At 45.5% G+C, this 25,736-nt stretch overlaps 1 protein-coding gene across 1 annotated transcript; it reads right to left on the reverse strand.

Moving 5' to 3' along the window:
- Positions 1-1,404: 1,404 nt before the first annotated feature.
- On the reverse strand, positions 1,405-25,736 carry LOC146251709 (dihydropyridine-sensitive L-type skeletal muscle calcium channel subunit alpha-1-like). The gene is made up of 44 exons (XM_084681392.1): positions 25,260-25,736; positions 23,280-23,385; positions 19,727-19,866; positions 18,844-18,977; positions 18,373-18,525; positions 17,958-18,163; positions 17,566-17,669; positions 17,184-17,323; positions 16,744-16,822; positions 16,328-16,488; positions 15,811-16,036; positions 15,180-15,387; positions 14,866-14,986; positions 14,534-14,648; positions 14,320-14,419; positions 14,102-14,171; positions 13,378-13,510; positions 13,043-13,172; positions 12,831-12,890; positions 12,618-12,724; positions 12,357-12,444; positions 12,131-12,238; positions 11,954-12,006; positions 11,611-11,757; positions 11,176-11,377; positions 10,608-10,766; positions 10,320-10,430; positions 10,002-10,085; positions 8,789-8,836; positions 8,179-8,205; positions 7,897-8,022; positions 7,723-7,788; positions 7,301-7,392; positions 6,851-7,010; positions 6,551-6,678; positions 5,764-5,963; positions 5,566-5,667; positions 5,327-5,454; positions 3,839-3,964; positions 3,469-3,680; positions 3,223-3,284; positions 3,051-3,097; positions 2,847-2,936; positions 1,405-2,623 (listed from the first exon to the last, which is right to left on the reverse strand). Exons 1-44 carry the CDS (start codon positions 25,448-25,450, stop codon positions 2,378-2,380), a joined length of 5,496 nt encoding a protein of 1,831 aa, XP_084537518.1. The 5' UTR covers positions 25,451-25,736; the 3' UTR covers positions 1,405-2,377.

Below are 25,736 nucleotides of genomic sequence, written 5' to 3' on the forward strand. Positions count from 1 at the left end.
TCTTGTGCCCTTTAAAAGATGGTCCTCTGTCCTTCAGAGCGGAGAGAGACTTGATTGAGACCTAAGCCTGGTGTTGTGTTGTCATTTATTGTCAGAGGTCTGGTTTTCTCTCCCAATCTGCAGATTGATAAATACTTAAAATCCAGAACTCAACTGAACTTAGTCACTCCGTTTATGAAGAGACGGACAAAACACTTTCTTCATCAACAAACACACACACACACACACACACACACACACACACAAGTTCACTTAAGGTCCAATCAACCGATACAATTTATTCTTACTTTTGTTATTTTCTAATTGTCAATTGATTCAGTTAAATGAAATACATGAACCAAAATACAATCTTTTGTTGCAAGTCACTCACGGTTGCAAAAATATATATATTTAAGTCAAGTTGGAACAGTAGTTGCAGTCCTTGTTGGCAGTTTGATTAGCATTGGCGCCATCTGTTGTACAGTTAGTGAAAGTATTCACTCACAAAGGATGAAATACTGTAGGTCTAAAAAGGAAAACATGCATTCAACTTATCAATAAAATTCATGCAACTTGAGGGACAATGCTTTCAGCCCAGGCCCCTGCATGTCGTTCCCTGCCTTTTCACATTGGTGTGTGGTTCTGTTCTAATGTGTCCAAACTAATGTGTCACAGTCGCTCATTTAGCCAGGAGCTTACGCTTGTGCACAATTACAAAAACGTTCTGTTTAGTTTTTAAACGTATCAGACAATCAATACATGATATCACACCAGTACAATTACTGTGTTTTTTATGTACTGGTTATTATATGTAAAACAAAAAGGTTAATGTGGACTTGTAAAGATAAAAAAATAATATATATATATTGTTTGCTGATGCACCGTTCGTAGCAGCTACGTGTGCTAAGTCCCCCATCCAGATGAAAACGCCTATGGTGCATGCATGTGCGCATGCATGAACGTGCATTCCACTTTAGGGTCTCAGTATAGGGGTTTGAATGGTGCTCCTGGTCTAGAGAGATGAGGTGCATCTCTGGTGACACACAGCCACATCAGCAATTCAAGAAAAGACAGATATTTTCCATTTCAAAACTGAAACCAACATGCTCAAATTTCTTTTGTCAATATACCAGAGGCAGCAATTTAACACTGACCAACACAACAGCTGTGTAAGCATATAGTTGGTAGCTGGTAGACATCTAAGCTGCTACAGAAAATGGCGTGGTTTGAGACTAGGTAACATTCCACTGTTGTAATCAGCTTGCTTGCTAGCCATACAGACTTGTATTTGGTATAGGATATATAGCAACCTTTTCATGAAATATTAGTAGTGTGAAACATATTTCATAAAAATGTGTCTCTAATGATGTAAAATCGATTTCATCTTAGGCACTTAAGTCAAAAGTCAGTTTATACAAGACAGAGCATGTTTTGGATCATTTCTTTTGGTTTGTCCCTTGTCACACAAATGGTGAGATTAAGTGTAACATACTGTAATACTGGTCAAGTATGATAGAGGCTATGTCCATGTCCTGCAGTAACACAGAGGGAAGTAAACCAAAACAGATTACCACAAGGTACGGCCACCAGAGGGAGACATAACCCTTTCATACCTGTTTCAGTGAAAGCATGGAGGCACAATAAACAACCATAGAGTTAATATAACGGAAACAACAAGTTCATGCAGCTATGAACACATCCAATGTTTTTCCAGTAAAATCTGGACTGAATCCACCATATAATTTTTTCAATAATATATATGCTGAAGACATTGGCAATACTGATAACTTAATTGACTCCCCGGAAAAGTCCCTTCAAAATAGTCAAATTGGTAATTGACACAACTGAATTGAGTCAATACTACCGACTCATATGTGTTAAATAAATATACTTGAATATACTATACTACATTTAAAATGTAAAATTAAAACAAAGTTTACACAAAGTACTGTACAGTCGATATACTAGTAAATTTTTTGTTAACAAAATAAAAATTATCGTCAAATAAAAAGTACCATGTCCAACAATGTTCAGGATGTGAATCTGCTTTCATCTCAATGAAACTTCAGCTAAAAACTCAACAGACCTCCTGGTTGTTCAACCACTCTATGAAATTGATCACCTTTAACAAACATGAAAAGAAACGTTTGCCAGTCGGTGGTACTTTCACTTAAGTGAAGTCTTTTATTTGTTGAAATCAACCGGGGCACCTGAGATGCTGTGAGGATGAACAAAATATTGCGCTAATCAGTTAGCTAAACCCTTGACCTGGTTAGTTGGTTTATTCCATCTCCAGCGCAACACACACGGCTTGATTATGCTGTGAGGTCACCTACACAGCCTCGTCAAACGTAAAGTCACATGAGCCGCTGACAACGGCATTCGGTTGACCAGCATTCTAGACGGAAGTGTCGGCATGTGCTCTCTCCTGTTCCGTACTGGCAGGGACCGAGGGAGGGGTGGGAATCGGGCGCCTCTTCCTCTTAACGGCGGTGACTCGGCCGCTGCGTCCGTTGAGGATGCCCTGGGCCACGCCCTCCATGTCAGTTACCGGCATGTGCATGGCCTCCGCCATTTCCTGTTTGGCCACCGACACAAATGTGGGGTCCTTGGCGAGGGAGTCCAGACCGCCCACCATCAAGGCCTGACAGGAAAAAATAAACGATATGCACTCATGCCTGATTACACTCTTGGAATTAAAAGAAAGTCAACAGTCAAACCCACCCACCCCACCCACCCCACCCACCCCTCCCACCCTTCCCTCCTCCACCCCCCCCTCCCTCCTCCACCCCCCCCCCTCCCTCCTCCCCCCCGCCCCCACCCCAGACAGACGTCTGGATGGGGATGTGGACGGCTGCAACACGAACCTCCTGAATGAGCTGGTCAGCTGCGGGCATGGCGGCGGCCTCGGGGGGGCAGTGGGGCTGGCTGCCAGCGTAGCTGAGGTCACAGGGAAACTGCGACCAGACGGGTGGACGGAGGGTTAGGTTACAGTATGTCATCCAAGCATGGATGGGTATAACAGTGCAGACAGCGGTGAGGAGAGGCGTGTCCTCTGCGAGGCATGTTACCTGACTCATGTCTGTTCTCACGGTGACGTCGGAGAAGCGCTTGGTGTCTACGTTAAATAAAGAGGGAAGAAATGTGGTAAGTAATGGCGCTCCAGACATGGATCAAGAGAACACTGAGATCATTGAAGTATGCATTGTGTGGAGCGGTATGGAGTTAGGCTGGTAAACTGACCATGTTCTGGATCTTCTCTGAAAGAGTAGGTCTGGGGTCTTCCGTCTGTCTCGTATACATAACTAAAACCAACAACACCATTCATCAGACACCATCAAAGTCATGTGTATATGTACAGCATACGTTGCTTTGCTAGTACATCACTGCATAGGAGGATTCAGAAGATTCGCTGCACTATCACATCGTGTCACTCGCACAGTGATTCTGTACGTTAGGGTTAGGGTTACAGTATTGGGCCATACTCACGCGTTGTTGTTGCTGTTGTTCTGCGTTGTGCGCGGCGTCGCAGGGAAGAACTCCTGGCCGGGCCTGAAGGCGGAGTCGGGCGGTGACTCTAGGTCTTCGCGGCGACTCTCAGAGAACTGCAGCGGCCGATGGCTGGTCATCTGGGTGGCCGAGGGACTGCTGGGCTCCGAGGAGAACAGGTCGACTTGGTCCCCGAACAGACCGCCATTACGCTGGACACACAGGACAGTAAAGTGGGGTTATCGTTGTTCGAGACGGGGTCTGTGGATTCAAATGACAGCTCAAACTTTTGCTTTCGATCCCGTTCCACAGTCCTCGTGAGCGCGTGGACGCCCCCGCCGTCCGAGCTGTAGCCCCCGCTGGAGCTCACCCTGTAGATGGCCCCCTCAGCAGCCTCGTTCATGGCTCGCTCCAACTCCTCCTCGTTCAGCAGGTCTCCTGAGATGGCTCTGTGGAGCTCCGTCGCTGCCTCCTCCTCGATGCTCCTCAGACCGGCCTGCTCACACACACACGCACACACACACAAAGAGAGAGAGAGAGAGAGAGAGATAGAGAGAGAGAGAGAGAGAGAGAGAGAGAGAGAGAGAGAGAGAGTAAAACGAAAAAGGAGAGTGGGAATGAGAGAAAGAAAGACGGAAGTGGAGGACAAATGCACTGGGTTGCCATCGAGAAAAAGGCAAGGAGGGATGGAAAACTAAAAAGCACTGAAAGGAAATGGGTGGATGAAGATAAAGGTAGAGAGCTGAAGATAGAGATGGAGGGATGAAGACAGAGGTAGAGAGCTGAAGATAGAGATGGAGGGATGAAGACAGAGGTAGAGAGCTGAAGATAGAGATGGAGGGATGAAGACAGAGGTAGAGAGCTGAAGATAGAGATGGAGGGATGAAGATAAAGGTAGAGAGCTGAAGATAGAGATGGAGGGATGAAGACAGAGGTAGAGAGCTGAAGATAGAGATGGAGGGATGAAGACAGAGGTAGAGAGCTGAAGATAGAGATGGAGGGATGAAGACAGAGGTAGAGAGCTGAAGATAGAGATGGAGGGATGAAGACAGAGGTAGAGAGCTGGAGATAGAGATGGAGGGATGAAGACAGAGGTAGAGAGCTGAAGATAGAGATGGAGGGATGAAGACAGAGGTAGAGAGCTGAAGATAGAGATGGAGGGATGAAGACAGAGGTAGAGAGCTGAAGATAGAGATGGAGGGATGAAGACAGAGGTAGAGAGCTGAAGATAGAGATGGAGGGATGAAGACAGAGGTAGAGAGCTGAAGATAGAGATGGAGGGATGAAGACAGAGGTAGAGAGCTGAAGATAGAGATGGAGGGATGAAGACAGAGGTAGAGAGCTGAAGATAGAGATGGAGGGATGAAGACAGAGGTAGAGAGCTGAAGATAGAGATGGAGGGATGAAGACAGAGGTAGAGAGCTGAAGATAGAGATGGAGGGATGAAGACAAAGGTAGAGAGCTGAAGATAGAGATGGAGGGATGAAGACAGAGGTAGAGAGCTGAAGATAGAGATGGAGGGATGAAGACAGAGGTAGAGAGCTGAAGATAGAGATGGAGGGATGAAGACAGAGGTAGAGAGCTGAAGATATAGATGGAGGGATGAAGATAAAGGTAGAGAGCTGAAGATAGAGATGGAGGGATGAAGACAGAGGTAGAGAGCTGAAGATAGAGATGGAGGGATGAAGACAGAGGTAGAGAGCTGAAGATAGAGATGGAGGGATGAAGACAGAGGTAGAGAGCTGAAGATAGAGATGGAGGGATGAAGACAGAGGTAGAGAGCTGAAGATAGAGATGGAGGGATGCAGCTGGAGGTAGAGAGATGAAGACAGAGTGATGTTCTCCTGCAGGGTCTGACCTGGACCTCGTCGGAGCTCTTCTTGTTCGGACGGTAACCGTAGTATTCCTCCTGACGCTTCATGAATTTCCGGAAGTGGTCCTGGATCAGGAAGGTGGCGTAGAACTTCCCCACCGTGACCTCATCATCTGGGGACGGAACAGGACATGATGTCATTGCTGAAACAGTTTGATGTGTTTTTGTTCAAAGGTACAGAACAACTGTATGAACAGTTTACGGTCACATGTTGTGGTGTTTACCTCCGATGGGCGGTATGACTTGGTCTAGCAGTTTCATACTGGTGCGTTTCCAGATCTTCTTTATGATGGCTCTCAACTCCTCATTGGCTTGCTCAAAGTTACCTGACGATGACAAGACAGGGCAAAATGATATTCAACCTCATCATATCAACCGAAAACTAATGTGTGTGTGTGTGTCCAGTTTTCAAAGAGCAGTACCTTCAGTCTTGATTTTGAGAGCAGTTCTGACCAGAGCGAACAGGGTGGCATTGAAAGTGACCGTTCCGTCGCTGTTAAGGGGCATGTTCATGGAGATCAGTCTCTTACAGGCGGCGCGGTGAGGACAGAATTTCCCAAAGCCCAGCGGCGGCTGGATCCTTCGTAGCAGAGTCACCACGTCCAGATGTTTAATACGCCCCCTGCAGGTCGAATTTAATAGAACTCTAATTGAATTCTAATTGGATGAAAATGAATTTACTTTAATGCAATTTTTTAAAATTGGAATAATGATACTGATTATAAAATGCTTTGTAGAAGAATGCTAAAAACACTTGACACTCCAGACAATTGAGCTAAACACAACAGCGCTCCTGATATGATGGCAGTTCATTCGCCTCCCTTTCTACGGTGTGCAACTTCTGTCGAAGCTTTTAAAAAGCAACTCAAGACTTTGCTATTCAAGGAGACATACTTACTATGCTATGGCTTTAACAGACGGACAGGCAGACAGGCAGACAGGCAGACAGGCAGACAGGCAGACAGGCAGACAGGCAGACAGGCAGACAGGCAGACAGACAGACAGACAGACAGACAGATAGGCAAGCAAGCAGGCAGGCAGGCAGGCAGGCAGGCAGGCAGGCAGGCAGGCAGGCAGGCAGGCAGGCAGGCAGGCAGGCAGGCAGGCAGGCAGGCAGGCAAGCAGGCAGGCAGGCAGGCAGGCAGGCAGGCAGGCAGGCAGGCAGGCAGGCAGGCAGGCAGGCAGGCAGGCAGGCAGGCAGAAACTCACTTGGCTTCAGGGTCATATTCAGCCCAGATCTTCTTGAACTCATCCAGATGATGAGGGCCGAGGATGGACCAATCACGAGTTAGGTAGTCAAAGTTGTCCATAATCACTGCCACAAATAAGTTGATGATCTGAAGAAATGATCAATCACATGTCCAAGTCATATGAAGCTACTCTATAAATACAACAACATTTCTTTTTTTGATTTTCGGGAAGAACTTTACTGTAATTTTTTAAGCAGCAGAACTATATAACCAGCTGTGCCTTGTCTTCCCTAATGAGTCCTTGTCTAGGGGAACTCACCAGGAAGGCACAGAGCATGTAGAAGCTCATGAAGTAAAACACTGCAAAGCTAGCCCCACAGGTGTACTCCTCCCCAGGCAGGAAGTCTGACTTGGGGTCGCACTTCTTCCCATACATGGAGGCCAGCATCACTTCCTGCCACGCCTCCCCGGTGGCACATCTGATTGGGTGAGAATATGTACAAACTTGATGGTGGGATGAGGGAAACATAGTCGGATGTTTTCCACTAGAGTTAGCTGTTCCATCATTACCCCCCTCTGTACCTCCACCCTCTGTCTCTCCCCCTTCCTGTCTCTCCTCCCTCAGTTTCACCTCCCTCTGTCTATGTTCTTTCCTCCCTCCCCCCTCAGTCCCTCTCCCTTTCCATTCCTCCCTCACCTCTCCTCTCCTCCACCTGTCCCTCCCTCCCCTCCCTCCTCCCTCTGTTTCTCCTCCTTCTGTCCCACTCACCTGAACAGGAGCAGCACTGCTTGAGGGAATGTCTGGAAGTTGTTGTTGCGGTTGATCTGCGTCCCGTCTACTAAGGCGACCTTCCCAAACACCTGACGGAGGGCGAACCCAAATGTCACAAACAGCGGATCCATCGTTCTGCATGTACTGACTTTACATATGTAAGTATGAAGTATGAAGTATGTATGTACGTATGTATGTATGTATGTATTTATGTATGTATGTATGTATGTGTGTGTGTGTGTGTGTGTGTGTATATGTTAATGTATGTATGCATGTGTGTATGTATGTCAGTGAGTCTGTCTGTCTTTCAGTCAGTCAGTCAGACAGTCTGCCTGCTGGCCTGCTTGCTCACAAACACACCCGTCTGATAATCAGTGTGTGTAATGCATCAACAGTCAGTACCATAGGGAGACACTCACCTGCATCCCAATGACGGCATAGATGAAGAACAGCATGACGATAAGGAGCGCGACATAGGGTAGAGCCTGTAGAACACACACACACACCCAAACACACACACACACACAGATCTTCACATAACCCACAGTGGGAATAAAAGCGATGAGGAGGAGGATGGTTGGTCTGACGCTGACCTGGAAGGACTTGATGAAGGTCCACAGCAGGTTGCGGATGCCCTCGGAGCGGTTGAGCAGTTTCACCAGACGCATCACGCGGAACAGTCTGAAGAAGGTGATGGAGACCCTGGCGTTCTCTGAGTCCTTCAAGCACGCAGTGAAGAAGGTCAGCACGGGTGTCAGTTTATATGACCAATTGAATTGTATATCAACACTACACGATTATTAACAGTACCAAGTGCAAAACTGGTCAAAAGAAACCCCCACAAATGCTAAATCATGAGAAAAGTAATGACTTACAGCAATGGCCTGCATTGGGTTTGTCTCCTGCAATGGGACACACCACAGACAGATGACATCAGTTTACTTGTTGTGATTCCTTGGGCACTACTGAGGCAGCATGTCAATGACTCCTTATACTGTACATGCCCTTTAATCTTAGTCACCCCAAAAATTCAGTGGACATATTTAGAAAGCCAACGTATTAATGAACTTACGTACTCTTAACACAACCAATAAGCCTACATACAAAAGCATGTTTAAACAATTTCAGCTCATGCAAAATATACAATAAACATGGAAGATTAGGACACAGATACCAATGCCTCCTTTGTCGATGCCATTCATTAAGAGTTAGACACATGTTCGGATAAACAGAAATTATACTCTTAAAGTCACACTTAATTTAGGCTTATACTAATTAAACCAAATGTTGGTTTAGTTAATACAACGAGCACCAAAGTGTTAAGCTACTGCTAACATGACAGCAGCCTCTAGTCAGTTCAAACGCCAATTTTCCTGCAGTGCGCTAACTAGGTAGCTAGCTGGGGACAGGCAGTACAGTCGAGTTACTGTAGCCAGTGAAACAGAGAGGAGGTGCTCACACGACAAGGCCCATGCAGATATTTACAGCACAGCCATGGAGACAGTACAGTCCTCCACTGGCAGCCAGGGCATTCTAAGGAAACCAGAGAGAGAGAGAGAGGGGGGGGGGAGAGAGAGAGAGAGAGAGAGAGGGGGGGAGAGAGAGAGAGAGAGAGAGAGAGAGAGAGAGAGAGAGAGAGAGAGAGGGGGGGAGAGAGAGAGAGAGAGAGAGAGGGGGAGAGAGAGAGAGAGAGAGGGAGAGAGAGAGAGAGAGAGAGAGAGAGAGAGAGTACAACGAAAAAGGGACGAAGGATGTTAAGATGGGTGGAGAGTAAAAGAGAAGGGAGAAGGTAGCGTGGGAGGAGGATGGGGGAATAGAAGGGGAAGAGGGAGAAAAAGGAGGACATAAGAAGGAGAGAGAGAGAGGATGGGTGGAGTGTTAGACAGGTGACTGGAAAGCAGATGAAAGTACTGTGTGGTGACAAAGGTGCGAGGTGTGGGATTGCGGATGTTGAAAATGTGAATGTGTCACATAAATTGCATACGGGTGGTGATAACAGTGATTACAACAGTGCTTCAAACTTCAAGGTACTGTAAGTACTGAGGGCTGCAATCAAACCGCACTGTGAACATGAACCATATAACCAGTGTCAAAAGACATTTGTGCGACAATGCCTCAACCAGAGTGCATAAAACAAAACACACAAAACCGTGACACAAAACACCACTCATCATCAAAGGTGTTACTGATGCAAAATGTTCAGTTCTTCTCTCAAAAGGACAGGTGCCTGATTTCAATGGTGGTTTTATGAGTTACATGACTTTGGCATTCCAAATGGTGAGGGAGGTTGGAGATGGTCACACAGCGAGTGTTTGGTGTGTGTGTGTGGGGGGGGGGGGGGGGGTGTAGAGGGGGTGTTCCTAATTTAGCAGTGGTACTGACCATATCCTGTTCACTAGATCTGACCAAAGACTGTCCTGGGCCCACCGTGTGGTTCTAGGTCAGGGTATTGGATAAACACAGTCCGATGACAAGGATTGTAAATCACATCCAAATGAGTGAACCCTTTTGACTATAAGTGAGTACAACACCTGCTAAAACATCCTTGTCGGTTTCAAACATACAGATCTACAACACAGTGGAAAAAAACAGGCCTCTACTGTTCTCGGGGGTTCCTTAGAAAAGACCTGTAAAGCAAACACACGTTTGGAAATGTGTTTCCTGTTGGGGGTCCATAATGTGGCTGTGTGACACTCACATCGACCTCGCTCAGTATGACGTCGACCACGCTACCTATGACAATGAGGAAGTCAAACACGTTCCACGGGTCTCCGAAGTAGCCCTGCAACAACATGACACAACCGAGATACAACGCAAAAAGAAAACGTTTTTTAACACTTGATGAAATACTAATACTTTACACTTAGCTAATAGTTATCAGTAGTTCATAGTTCAGTGCTCATTTTGATTGCTGATGACTTTTCATCAATGACTCATCAACAATGGGCACTGAAGACTGCGTCTAGATTAAGCACGAACTGTTTTCCTTCCTGATAGCCCACGGTCCAGGACGTACCCGAGCCTTGAAGGCCATGAGCTTCAGAACCATCTCCACAGTGAAGAGCACCGTGAAGATCACGTTCAGCGTGTCGGACAACTTGGTGACATGATCCGACTGGTTACAATGCTAGACAGGAGACACACAAAACAACAGTTTGAAGAAAACCTTGAAACCAGATCCTGCAAACACGTCAACAATATGGAAAGGCACCTATATCATTGAATATTCGACATAATGCCGGGAATCATTTCAAGCGGAGTGAGTGAAACAGATTTCAAAATGGCGGAGTGTCCCGCCGTGTACCTGCATGCCCAGACACAGGGTGTTCAGCATGATCAGGAAGAACATGAGGTACTCAAAGTAGCAGGAGGTGACGATGTACCACACCCGGTACTGGTTAGGGTTCTTAGGGATGTAGCACCTCAGGGGGCCGGCCTTGAGGGCGTACTGCACACACTGCCGCTGGAGACGGGGAACAGACATGGACTCACAGTCTGTCATAGCACACAGCACTACACGCACACATATATGACTACTTTTTGAGCCATATTGACATTTTATTCATTTACACTTCATTTACAAAATGGCATACAAATCATGCATGTAGTGAGTATAACCAAACAATGAGACAAATTGTATTGTAAGAAGACGTGACTGTGCCAATAATAATGTGTCTCATCGTGTGTATCTCAATTTAGGAATTAGGCCTTTTAAAACGTAGAAGCTCTATTAAGATGGGTGGGACTTGCTACACATAACCCTGCATGTCAAAGCAAGCCCAGGTGAGTCCAGCATCTTTCTACCTGGTTCTTGTCCATACTAACCCCACAAACACACCTGGGACTTGTCCATACTAACCCCACAAACACACCTGGTTCTTGTCCAGCTCACAGTTCTTGTACTCCTGCTCTCCCTGCTCCTGGAAGGTGACGATGACGAAGCCCACGAAGATGTTCATCATGAAGAAGGCGATGAGGATGATGTAGATGATGAAGAAGATGGAAATGTCCACCCGTTTGTTGTACACTGGGCCCATATCCTCCCCACTTGAATCGATCGCTCTGTACAACAGCCTGAAAGAGGAAGGGAGGGGGACAGAGAGGGAGGGAGAGAGGGGGGGGGACAGAGAGGGAGAAAGATGCTCGATGTACCCAACAGTTCATTGGTACTTTATCGCTTTTTTCAAGATGTACAATTCTAACACAGGAAGAAATGGACATGAAAGAACATAATGGAATGGAAGAAAGATAAAATCATGCAACTGAGTGACCGTCTTGGTACTCCAGAGTGGTCTTAGTCTGCTTACTGAGGCCAGCCCTCGAACGTGGAGACAGTGAACAGGGCCAACATGCCGTTGAGCACATTATCAAAGTTGAAGTCGCTGTTGATCCACTGCCTGGGAGCCAGCTCTTTGTCATTGAGGGAGTTCTCCATGTGCTTCAGGAAGAGGCCTCTGAAAGAACAAGAGATAGGAGATAAGTGATTAGATTAGTATTAGGAATTATTAGTATGAATAGTTTCTATTTACTGATATTAATATTCATATGAAATAACTTTTATTTCATAATGTGTCAACAATTTGGCAGATGAACAGAAATGTAAGAGTTCCTCAGAAATTGGCAAATTAGATATGCTGAGAAAGTACGTACTGACACTGGTCTGGCGTCAACTTCGAGGGATCTGTACAACTGAAGAATCTGCCCTGGAAATGAAGCAGATAATGATTATTTTAAGCCAAATGATTCAAAGCCATTCCATGACAATAAAAAACACCAAAAATCGAACATTTAAAAAGATGTTGCATGAGTCATTTAACAAAATGTCACCTTGAAGAGCTGTACTCCTATACAGGCAAACATAAAGTCCAGGAGCATGGTCACTAACACAATGTTGCCGATGGTCTTGATGGCCACAAACATGCACTGGACCACGTGCTGTCAAACAGAACAGATACAGTAACTCCCCAGCAGTACTACACAGTGTTACTGGGTACAATACGTCTGTGTGATTGCATGTGTGTGTGTGCAGAAGTGTGTGTGTTTGTGTGTGTACCTTTAGCCCCTTGGCCCTGTTTATGGCTCTCAGAGGCCTCAGCACTCTCAGGACCCTAAGAATCTTCACAACCGAGATGGCACTGGACCTAAACAGAACCGACACACACACATCCAAAGTTATACGTATTTGTGGAAATGTTCCCAGTCACTAGTGTTTGAAGTGAACCAAGAAACAACCCATGGGCAGAATGAAAAAGAAGAACAGTTTTGAATGGAATCCGATTAGAACTGTGTGGCCGTCGCTATCCAATCAACTCACTCCATTCCCATGGAGAGCAAAGACACGCCCACCACAAGCAGGTCCAGGATGTTGAAGGAGTTGCGGCAGAAGGAGCCCTTGTGCAGGAAGGCTCCGTACACGGTCATCTGGTGGTCAGACGTGGAGAGTCGGACGTGGACACAAACATGCATGTCAGCTACAACTGACACCAGCTTCAATGAAACAACGTTTAAGTGCATTAGGACCTTTTACCTTGAGCACAATCTCAATGGTGAACACAGTGGTAAAGACGATGTCTGCAGAAGCCAAGACCTGCACCAAATTGAAATAGTTCTTATTAATATTGTGACTGTGTGGGTTTGTGTGAGTGAGAGTGAAAGAGAGAGAGACAGAGACAGAGACAGAGAGAGAGAGAGAGAGAGAGAGAGAGAGAGAGAGAGAGAGAGAGAGAGAGAGGCTTGGACCTTGTTCCTGAAGGACCTGGGGTCAATAGGGTCCTCAGCTGCTAGAGAGATACTACTGAGGAGGATGAAGAGGAGGATGAAGTTTGTGAAGGGCGTGGCGTTGATGATCTTGTGGCACAGCTTACGGAACCTTGGCACACACGCATACAAACACACACGCACAGATGCACACACACAAACACATACAGTTATCATAACTCAGTAAAGAAAGCTCAATTCATTAATATCGTTCAAAAATATAACAAATAAATGACCATTGTTTTAATTAATATTTTTCAAAAAGACAACTTCTCAATGACCATTTATCCAACTTCTTCAACATCTGTTGACCTCACTTGTTCTGTGGTCCAAAGATGAAGAAGGAGCTTGCCTCAGGCATGGGCACCGCCTTCTCCTTCAGCTGGAGGTCAGCCATTGGCCGGGGGCGTGGGCTGATGGGGATATCTGGCTCCTCTTCCTCATCGTCACCTGACAGAGAAGTGAGGGGGAGGAGCTTGTTAGATGTGGGAGAGGTGCTTGTTAGCAGTTTTGTGATTGAAATACAGCAATTGAAATTCAAATACGGCTGTCTAAAAGCACAGGTAGAATACATGAGGGATTAGAACATGCAGCTCTCCCAGATATTCATTTGGAAAATCAAAAACAAAAACATGTGAGCTTTCAAAAGCTTTATAAGGTTGTAGTCAGAGATGGTGGAAATAGTCAAACTTGAAACCTGAACTATAAATTGTCCCGGCTAATAATAATTAGGGGATACTATACTTAACAGTACCAACACCAGGAGAGGACATGTGCCAGTAATGAGTTCAGCACTCTGCACATGAACCCTAAGACCTAAGTACTTCATAAAAAACTCCATAGAACATGTGAAAGACAGAGACGAGAAGAAGATAAAAGGTGTAGGGGTGTTCTACTACCAAAATATGTTTTCATATGTATTACATAATGTACAGTATCATTATTTCGTTTGTAATTTAATGTTGTTGTTATTTTACGTTTTTTAAGAAACGTTTACATTTTGGGTAAAGTAGGCCTGCAAGTTTTGGACAGGTGGCATACCTGGGAAGTCTGCAGGAGGGAAGGGGTCTTTCACTTCGTTGACATGAGACTCAAACTCATCCACTTTGAGCTGGAAAAAAGGAAACATAGTGATCAGCTCAAACCTGAAATCATTTGGACCAGGTCATTTTTCTGACTGATAGAAGTGTCCAGTCTATCAGTATGTCACTGGAATCTTGACCACATCCAAGCCAAGCGGACTCAGACAGAGTTCTGACCTGGGCTGTGGTAGGAATGCAATCGGCCTTCGCCCTCTGTTCAGCCAGCTTCTTAGCTAATCGATCCTTTTCCTCGTCAGCCTTGTCAGGAAATTTAGCTCTAGAAAACAAGATAACATTGTATTCATGGAAATGCAGACATCTATAGAGCAGCACGGGGATCAAAACACGTTGATCATGTCTGTGTGGGGTTTGAAAAAGAGAGCTGTTCTACCTGAGCAGCTTTCTTCTCTGCTTCTCCTCTGCCTTCTCTTTCTGAGCCGAAGTCAGACTCTCAGCCTCCGCCAGGTTGTCCACGGCGATGGCCAGGAAGACATTGAGGAGGATATCTGGTTGCGACCAAGCTCAGAATAATAACCATGATGTCAGCAGCATCAACAAACGACAGCAACAAAACGGTCACATTCTTCCCTAGTCCTCCAGCAGTCCTCATTAGATGCTACAGTACAGTTAAATCATCAGAACTCCGGTGCTATCCCAGAGCCTGTAAAATGCACATGATCCAAAACATCTTATATTCAGCTCCAGTATGTCTCCTCGGGATACAGTTTCCGACGACAAAGAGAATGATGAAGTAGACGCTGACCATGATGCCAGGGAAGGACGGCCCTCCGTAGGCCAAGATGCCGTTGTACATGATGGAGTTCCAGTCCTCTCCAGTCAGCACCTGAAAACACCCAAACAGATGCTTCAGACCAAACCTGAAACTCTTCAAATGAAATGCTACTCCTTATGAATTAAATGTTAGATGATAACACATGCTAAGTCACTAAGCTTAACAGCATCCGTATCCAAAGACTTTTAAAAAGAACTTCATATCTTGAATCGAGCTAGCAGTTAGCACATGAGGGTTACCACACCTGGAACACACTGAGGAGGGCCTGAGGGAAATTGTCGAAGTTGCTGCGTTTTATTTCCTGGTCGGGGAAATTAAACTTCCCCCCGAACACCTGCATGCCCAGGAGAGAGAAGATAACGATGAAGAGGAAGAGGAGGAGGAGCAGGGAGGCGATGGAGCGCACTGAGTTGAGGAGGGAGGCCACCAGGTTACTTAGAGAGGTCCAGTACCTGACACACACAAACAGGAGAGAGAGAGGAGATAATCACAGGCTAATATAATACAGAACAAAATGCAGCTCTTAAAACAGTCAGTTAAAATAATAACATCTTTAAATAAGCCTCAACCGTTTGGATTTCACATGAGAGATCCTTTGCTGGGAACTGTGAGATCAACACTTTGTTGTTTAGTTACATGTTTATATTTTTGTTCAGTGTATAAGACATAAAATTATGTCATGATACTCTTGTAACGTTCAATTTTTAGGGGATGTCCCTTAAGACAAACTTGTTTGAACATTATTTTATATCAAGCTGCAAATGATTATTAGATTTTCTACCGGTAGTACCATTTATTTGTACTCTACAAGACAAATCCAACAACAACTAAGACACAAGTTGAAGATTAACCAATTTCCCATCCAAGTGACCTACTTGGTGACCTTGAGCAGTCTCAGGAGCCGGATACATCTGAGGATGGAGATGCCCAGCGGGGTCATGACCTCCAGAGAGACCAGGATGATCTCCAGGATGCCCACCCCCACCACGAAGCAGTCGAATCGGTTGAAAAGAGACATGAAGAAGGTCCTGGGACCCAGTGCGTACAACTGGACAAATATCTCCAGGGAGAACAGGACCAGGAGCACCCTGGTGGCAACGTCTGACGGACACCAGTTAAATTTAGTGGAGAAGAGAAACGAGATAAGAGAGAAACATAAATCTAAAAGATTCTCATTGGCATTGTATACATTTATGAAAATGTATAGATTGTTACAATTGTAATCTGATATATTCATAAGAGTAGGTTGATTATTCAAAGGAAAAGGCTGAAAAATAAAGGACATTTGTACAAGAAATACATAAACACATTGTATTGGTTGAGTGCATTGATGTTTGTGCATAGCTGAACAGCAAAAGGGAAAAGGGTTTTGTTCGCATGAGGTGAACGCACCTTGAAGAGCTGTGAGGGAGTCGGACTGGTTGTGATGTTCAGTGGCGATGGCCAGCGTGTTGAGGAAGACCAGGAAGATCACCAGCCAATAGAAAGCCTTGGTTTTGATGTACACCAGACACTTCATCCGGAAGAAGCGGTCCCAACGCCGAGCCAGGCGACTGAAGAGAGAGAGAGAGAGAGAGAGAGAGAGAGAGAGAGAGAGAGAGAGAGAGAGAGAGAGAGAGAGAGAGAGAGAGAGAGAGAGAGAGAGAGAGAGAGAGAGAGAGAGAGAGAGAGAGATGGCAGCAGGAGGAAGCAGGACAGAGCAAGGAGGACAAGCGGGTGAAGGAAAGTAGGGAGTACAGAACTCAGTCACAGTCACTGTATGTGCCTGTATCACACTTCCATAACTGCAACATGCTGATCAAACTGACTAGTAGTAGATGACGCGGCTCTTTCCCTCCAGTTCATAAAGACTGTCTGTTTCTGATCCATCTGTCAACGGCAGGAGTCCTGTCAAGAAACATCAAGGTATTGGAATAGAACATGACATAGAATAGAACATAACTTAAAATTAAATCAACATTTCCATAAACATTTCGAGCGAGCTTATACACAACCAGACAGACAGACAGACAGACAGACAGACAGACAGACAGACAGACAGACAGACAGACAGACAGACAGCAGAGACGTAAACAGACAGACAGACAGACTGCAGAGACGTAAACAGACAGACAGACAGACAGACTGCAGAGACGTAGACAGACAGACAGACAGACGTGCAGAGACGCAGACAGACAGACAGACAGACGTGCAGAGACGCAGACAGACAGACAGGTGTTAGATCAAGGAGACCTTCATGCACCTTTACCGTCCTGATCCGCATCCAAGACCTCCGCCTGGGTGATCCACTCCATGTAGCCCTTCAGGTCCTCGTCCAGCTGCTGGGTCTCCCGCAACTTCTGGAACTCTCCGCGGGACTTGGCCTTCTCTCTCTCCTTGGTGAACTCCCTGTAAGTGGGTGGATAGGTGAAGAGGACATTTAAACAGGATTGAAAGGGATTGGACTCGCAAAATGATTTTTGGACGTTAGTAAAAGTCATACGATTTGTTGGTGGTGCCTATGATGTTTGCACTGTACTGTTTTGTTATGTATGGAGATTATGTCATCTGTTCAGGAGAAAAGACTGACTTTATCTGTTAAGAGGCCTTGTGATACATGAGTGTGAGGGAGAGGTGAAAGGTCATCGTACCCACTGAGCACGCCCAGGACCAGGTTGAGGATGAAGAAGGAGCCTAACAGGATGAGCGTGACAAAGTAGAGCCAGGGCCAGTCATTACCTATGGCATCGTTCACCTGGAACACAACACAGAAGAGTCGTGTCTACGGAAGGTAATGTCAGGTGAATAGTAGGATTAGTTTGTTGCTAATAGTTCCACACATATCTCTAGGAGCCATTCCATGGAGTAAGCACATGCCTATTCCTAACAGCCCTGATTTCAAATAAAGTGGTGTGCAGATTTGTTAAGAGAATGAGATATCTACAGGTCAAAGACTATTGGGCTTGAACAAAATGTACACCAACTGATGGTGTCTTGAAAGACTGGTCAGGGCTGCAGACCGTGCCGGAGTGAAGACACGCACCCAGTAGAGCACGTCTGTCCAGCCCTCCATGGTGATAGACTGGTACACAGTCAACATGGCAAAGCCAAAGTTGTCAAAGTGAGTGATGCCATGGTTAGGCCCCTCCCAGCCCGGCCGACACTCGGTGCCGTTGATGAGGCAGCGCCGCCCATTGCCGGCCTGGGCGCACGGAGCCGGCTTCTCCCCCTCCGCTGTGGCCATGATGTCTGACGGAGGGAGGAGGAGGAAGAGGAGGAGGAGGAGGAGGAGTTTATTACTGGTAACATTTTTGGAAGGATTCTGAAAACATTGTTTTGTGCAATGACTCATTTGGATTTTTGGAACCACAAGTAACGTCATGCCCTTTCAGTACTTGGCTGTAGTTTACTTAGATACTTAGCAATGTTTTGTTTTGATTTGCACTGAAGCTGCGGACCTGTGCCAATGTAATAACAAGTCTTGTGCATCTTGCACTTGAAGAACTCCAAGCCCACAATGGCGTAGATGGTGACCATGAAGAAGACCAGCAAGGCGATGTGGAAGAGGGGCAGCATAGCCTTGAGGATGGAGTTCATCACCACCTGTAGGCCTGGATGTATTTAAACACATTTAAATACAGGAAGCACATACTGACAAATTCAATGCTAACTGGGGACACTGTGATTTGGCTGATTTTACTCACTGGTTTTACACACTCATATACCTTAAAGGACAAATACTCTTTGGAATGTGATAACAAAATTTAAATCTGAAATTTTGTGAAGCGTTGTTAGGTTCTCAAAACAAGAAAAATAATATATCTTATTAATCTAACACAAGAAAAAAACAGGTTCTAATAGTCTTTCAATACAGCTACAGTATATGGCAGGGTGTCTTCATGACACGTCAGTGCAGAGCGTGTTCTTACTGGGGACTCCGGACACAAGACGCAGGGGCCTCAACACCCTGAAGGCACGGAGCGCCTTGATGTCGAAGCCCCCGCCCTTCTCCATGTTCACGCCCGCTAAGTGGCTGATGGTGTCCAGGGCGACGGTGAAGACACTGTGGGGACAACACATTGCATCTGTACTCATCTTTTTATATTTTATATTTATGCCTTTTACAGACATCCCAAGTCTACCGGAAGTTCGGGGAGTCTCCCGCATTTCCACAGCGGCTCCCTGACGCCGGCAAATGCTGTACAATCTTCCAGAAATTGGGGATTTTATATTTCAAGCGAGGGAGAGACTGTGAAATGGTCATTTCTGGTAGAGATAGGTGCATATCGAGCGGCATGACAGCGTGGGGGGGGGAAGGGGGGGGGGTGGTGACAAGCCACATCCTGGAAATGAGTCTCTGCAGGTTGGGATGCTGCTTTTACAACAGTACTTGTTTTATCTTTCTTTATGCTTCTACTTACAATGTTAATTGTTATGCGCCACTTACCAAAGCAAATTCCCTGTGTAAACTTACTTTGCATAAATCTGATTCTGATTATGACTAGTATTGTTAAATATATGACTGAAATCATATTTGAGACTGAGTCGTATTTGAGACTGAGAATAAGAGGTGAAGGGAATTTTGTCAAATGGTAGGTCATACATTTGGTCCAGTCTTAGACATCATGTTTGTCAACGCACGTGTAACACAAGAATCATTTCACACTGTGTTTTAAACTGAGCAAGGTAAGATCGGTACAGATTATTCGGTTTTGTTTAAAGTACCCTGGTGTTATTGATTTGAGGTATGAGTGGTTTTCTGAAATGACTGTGGGAGCAGAAAAACAGCTGCCCTCTAAGGTCTCATCTTACCCCATGAAGACGATGACAAAGTCCAGAACGTTCCAACAGTTCCGTAAATAGGCTCCTTCGTGGAATACCAGCCCGTACGCCACTATCTTCAGAAAGCACTCTAAGGTGAATATGACAAGGAAGATGTACTCCAGACTTTCCTGGAAAAAAAGAAAAAAACAACCTAAATTAGATTTTGCAACATTCTAATCCTTAAAATATTATGGTGATATTTAGTTGATACAGGATTAAAGAGAGAGAGGGTGGAAGCTACTGGGACACGTGACATACATCTTAAGAAAATAGAAATAGGCACTTTAGATTAGATTAAGTTTGACTTGTATTCCAATCCCTTTTGTACTGCTTTTGTCTGTCTGCACTTTGATTAAATAGGGTATTGAGGGGCTTAAAGGGATGAGGGTGTCTCAGCAGAGGGGATGAATGGATGGAGAGAGAGAGAGAGAGAGAGAGAGAGAGAGAGAGAGAGAGAGAGAGAGAGAGAGAGAGAGAGAGAGAGAGAGAGAGAGAGAGAGAGAGAGAGAATGAGAAACAGATACAGAGATAAACAGCAGAAAGAGGGTGCCACAAGTTCAAACGCCTGAGTTTCATCAAATGGACCATATGCACTACCTGCAGTGAAAGAAGCATTTGAAATGTTTTGTTCAAGGATGTGTAAATGCAGATGAGTTACGGCCAGTACATATTAAAGCTGGTTATGTATTATGTGATGTTGAAAACAAGTTAGCATAAAACTATTGTTTGCGTTTCACCTTACACTTTCACTGTGGTATCAGTAAGAGCAGAAGCAAACACACTGTCGACAACACCATGTATGGTTCCTCTCAGGACCCTTGTATGTATGTGTGTGTGTGTGTGTACTGTACAAAGGCCGCACTGTGGTCGAAGCACATGGTTGCAGCACATTGCTTGGAATAACCTTAGTTAAAAAAAAATCCTAAAATACACTCTTTATAAAAAAAATGTTTTTTAACACTTGACTTGAGCTGAATGACATAATAAAAAAAAAATGTGATGTACAGAACTTAAACATAGAAACAGCTATGGCTATAGCTTATAACTATGACTATAACTAGTAAATTTATTGTCCATGGCTTTAAAGTATATGCAGACCGACCTTTAAATGGTGCTTTATTTCAGATGAATCAAATTTAATTTGAGGCACTTGGTAACCAACCCACGCAAGTCAATAAAAATATTTTCAATGCCTGTCAGAACCGACATGAAACGAACACTAGGACCATTAGCACGCTGCTAATAGCGATCAAATTTTGTTTTATGAGGCGTCATATCTCATGACTGGGGACTGTCAGAGGGTACGGTTCTCTGCAAAGCTCTCCAACGACAACATGCATCAGTGAGGTGCTGCTGGTCCAGGCTGACCTAGTTCTGACTGCCAAAGGAGGCCTGGTGAGATACGTGATCCCCCTCCTCCTTCAGCTCAGTTACTCTTTCGGGTCTAACATCTCTGGAATGACCGTGCTGAGGAGTCAGAGGAGGGGTGGCCCAGGGGCCCGCGTCCAGGGGGCGGGTAGAAAAGTCACGTAGAAATGAGACCTGCATAACACCCACACGACGCCTCTGGCGATTTGCTCGATGAATTCGACGGAGGGAAATAGGCCCCTGTGTGCGTGTGCAAAGGCGTCCGAGTGTGACCCCATGTGCGGCGCTGTTGTGTTATTGTGCTGTGGTGGGGGGGGAGGGGGGGGGAGGGGCGTGGATGGCACGGATGTTTCTTTAGAAGCAGGTGTCTGTCTGGATGCAACACATTAGCACCCTGACCGGTGAGGTCAACACTCTTTAGCAGGGTCAGACTGCCAAGTTTCCCCTTCGGCCGCCAGCCAGCTGGGCACATGGGACTTGGCTGAATGTTGCACAAAAATGTATACACGCTCAAAGCAGTGGGTCCAACCCGTAACCCAGGAACCAATTCATGGACATTTTTGACATGTATGTAATTATGGACAGACCCTGAACACACAGACACACATACTCGGGCAATGACACTTAGACAGAGACACACTAACACAGACACACAGACACTCATACACAGACACACAGGCGTGCACACACCTATGTCAGACTCAGACTCTGTGGCCTGCACCCCCTTGCAGCGTTAACACACACCTCAGGAGAGAGGTCTAAAAATATAAAAAAACACCAGAACCCTCTACAGCAGGGCTAGCTGGAAGACCAGCTGTCACACCCACGGCCGTACCCCAGACTGAATTCATGTGTTTTTCCCTGCCCTACTGTTTCCCTGTGTCTGATTCCCTGCACCTGTGTCTTGTTAAGTGTCTACATCAGGTTTTAAGTTTGCTCATTTGTTTTTGTTTGTTTCACCGGTGTCTACTTTGCTTTTCTTGTGGATATATGGTCCCTTGCTTAGTTTGTTCTTGTTTGAGCATTCCATACTTGTTTCCAAGTTTTCTAAAATAAATACATTTTGATATTTGGAATCTTGCCTGCCTGCCTTTCTCTGCGTTTGGGTCCTCATTTTTCCCACACACGACTCCAGCACTTGCCACTGGTCTAACCTTACTGTCTCACAACATTAGCCACATTTAGAAGACATGCATTCACCTGTCATACAGCCAGGGTGGGATGCTAAGAAAACCATTAGCTACTGCGCAGAGGTGCCATAAACATTCAATGTCACGTTTACCATACATTGTCAATGCGAGTCTAAATGCTAAAAGAGTCCCAACAACCTCTGTCGGAGAGGTTTGCTCTTATGAGAAAGACACAACATGGTTTATAGCCTGGTGCTACTATGTAAACACATTAGCAGTGTCGTGCCTGGCAATGACGTGTTCTGGGTTCTTCTGGGGGAACCAGAGGGTTAACTGAAGCACTGACTCTGTCAACTGAAGCACTGACTCTGTCAACTGAAGCACTGACTCTGTTAACTGAAACACTGACTCTGTCAACTGAAGCACTGACTCTGTCAACTGAAGCACTGACTCTGTCAACTGAAGCACTAACTCTGTCCTGGAGGCATGTTGACGATGGGACTCGGGGGCTTTCTTAACCAGCCAGCGGCCAGAGCGGAGAGTCTGACCTCACTGATTCAAAATGTTCGACTGCGAGCCACAAATGACAAGCCACGGACTGGCTCTGGCATGTTAAAGTACCAATATCATGGCTTGTTATAAATCCACGAACACAATGCCAGGGATTAAATAGTACAGCGATAACCAACAAAAACGAAACCAAACTACAAACCGTCTACAAAAACCAATGGGTGCACATAGCACATGAAGCCCCTGAAAACCAAACAAAGGGAACATGGAAGATAAAGGTTCAGACAACAAGGTTTTGCCAGGAACTCTTTTCAGCTCAGTAAAGTGTTGTTTTGGATGCTTCTTGGTTATTTATTTTCTAAAAAGAGTTATATTAGGACACCTTTTCTAGAGTAGAGGGTTATTTGTTTGGGTTGCAGAATGGTCTATTAAGAACCTTTTTTATATGCATATGTATATTTCTGAATGTAGACACTGGAAGACAATGACCCAGCCTGAACGCCCCTAATGGGAAGAGATGTTTGGTTCCTCACCAGGCTGGTGTTGGTGCTATTGCTGTCTTCCTCAGGCATGGGCAGGAACACGGCAAGGGCCACACAGTTGGCAAAGATGGTCAGCAGGATGATGATCTCAAAGGGTCTGGAGGAGGGTAAGGTCAGGACCAGAACAAGGAGACAAAATGGAGGACAAACAGAACCGACAGGGAGAGAAACAGGGACTGGTTTGACAGACATCAAATCTCTCTTTTTTTCAAGTTCAACCTTGACTTGACGGTGTCTGGGAGGTGGGTTGGGACTGATAGTTCTATGTTGTCAGATTAGATATGGATTGGTGCTTTCTGAACTGTGATGGATTGAGTAGGAGACAAAAATACAGGTCCAATGTCCAACTCAAAACCCTCATCATTGAAAATAGTCGAGCCTGTAACATGTGCACTTTGATAACTGTACCTCACTGTAACGTATCCCTCCAAGACTACTCATCTACCATCTGTGGCCTCCTGTGTGTAACCCTGCCTGCTCATGCCAGCGTGTTGGCAGTCCGGTCCACAGGGGGCGCTCTGGGAGAATTCCCCAGCCAGCTCAGGGGGGTCGTGGGCTGTCTGACTGTGATGCCACAGGGCAGCTGGAGAGCCCCACAATGTGATCAAACTACTTACACTTCACATCTAGTCGGAAAAGAGTTCCCAGTTCAATCAACTGTTCTTCTGTTTTAAATATCATGGTCGGCTACTGGGTGTCATGTGGGAGAATTTACAAAAAATGGTTTCAGTAATTTTTTCTTTCTTTCTTTTTTTGTCCAAGTTAGTGATCTCAAATGAAAAAATCTATACGAATACCACACACCACCCAGAACGGAACAGAAAAGGCCAAATATTTACTCTGATAATTGTTGACAAACCTCAGATGACAATGTCAAGTAGGCTACTGTAAAAACATTGTAGACAGATACTTGTAATCTCCATGATCTTAAATCCTGAAGAAAAATATGTCCACTGAGCAATTGCAATTATTCCTAAATAATAACTACCCTTAATGACAAAGACAAAAACACAAGCTAACGTGCTTTGATCACCACATCCTTATCTATTTTAGGTCATATATTATATTTAGCCAGCATAAATAAGGCAATCTGGTTTGGTCTAAAAGCAATGTGGAAAGTCCCCCCATGAGAAAGACCTCCACTCAACACCATCGGGCAGTATTCAGACAAGCCTTGTGCTGACATATCCATGGAAGTATTTCCACATAGAACGTGAGCCAGCCAAAGACTTATCACTGAATTAAGAGGTTTCATTTAGGATGTCCGACCGATGGCTCAACAAGGTGCTGGGTTAACTCCCTGGATCAGTGAAAAGACCTGGCATGCATATATCACATTGATACTGGTCAGCCACACACATATCACAAGTCTTAAAACCTCCAGCAGGTCTGGACTGGACTGAAAAAAAGCCCGGGACTTTGAAACGGAGACCGACCCACGACTGTGTATTATTATTATATATACTTTTATTTTTGCACTATGCCACGTTCGTTAGACCGGCCGTTCGGGAAATCTCCCTCCGGCCAGTCTGACCTCTGGCCAAACCATCTCAAAAGCTTTTCAAGAGGATGAGGGACTTGACCTTTTTCAGGAGCAAAATAACCTAGCTTTTAGATACGCACAGCATCTGTTCATTATTAGCGATACATAGCTTGTCTGTATATCTGACATGGTAGCTTACAGGTGACACATTTCAACTCCCTACAGATTCCATGCTGGACATGTTATGGAAACCGTAACATACACTGCACAATTATATCCTTACAGGGAACACGAAATGCCAGGGAGCAGTTTCAATCCATGTGTGGAACACGGAGTTTGGGGCAAATTGTACCCGTTATGATAGGAATGCAGTGTGTGTGTGTGTGTGTGTGAGAGCAATACTGAAAAAGAATGAAAGAGTGAGAAAGAGAGACGGAGAGTGAGTGAGAGAGTACAAATGGGTGCAGTGAGAACACTAGAAAGGATACTTCCACTCCACTATGTTGATGCAAGCCTTGCGGAAGGGGTTCTTGAGGTTGAAGAGGAAGAGGGAGCGTGCGGGCCGGGGGTTTCCCCCGGTGGCCTGCATCTTCTTCAGCTTCTCCCTCTGTTTCCTCTTCAGCTCGTCCTCGTTCATGATGAACGAGGTCATCGCCACCTCGGCAGCATTAGAGGCCATCTTGACCCGTCACGCCCGAGAAGGCTTCCCTATTCTCAAGGGGGGGGAGAAAAAAGTGCTTCCTCTCAATGAATATATCCCAAAAACCGTGTTGCTTCTGGGTCCTGTACCCAAAACTCCCCTCCTAGTTCCTGTGGGAGGAGCCCTTTTTAGGTTCAAATAATTCTGTTCTGTTTGTCGCTTTCTGTCTTCCTCCTCCACCTTCTTTTTCTCTCCCTAACTCTCCGTCTTTTCCCCGCAGAGCCAAAGAAGCTTCTCCCCTTGGCCGTGGCTGCAGCTTGAAAAC

The sequence above is a fragment of the Hypomesus nipponensis genome, chromosome 18 (assembly GCF_054491055.1).
Source record: "Hypomesus nipponensis isolate SF chromosome 18, ASM5449105v1, whole genome shotgun sequence".
Classification (NCBI taxonomy): Eukaryota; Metazoa; Chordata; class Actinopteri; order Osmeriformes; family Osmeridae; genus Hypomesus; species Hypomesus nipponensis.

Excerpts from the sequence above, each read along its gene's own strand:
- LOC146251709 (XM_084681392.1), bottom strand. The coding sequence starts at position 25,450 with ATGGCCTCTAATGCTGCCGAGGTGGCGATGACCTCGTTCATCATGAAC. Across the intron at positions 13,511-14,101 it reads CCCTCCTGCAGACTTCCCAG|GTGACGATGAGGAAGAGGAG; the intron begins GTATGCCACCTG and ends CTTCTCTGTCAG. Across the intron at positions 12,725-12,830 it reads CCATTGAGATTGTGCTCAAG|ATGACCGTGTACGGAGCCTT; the intron begins GTAAAAGGTCCT and ends TCTGACCACCAG.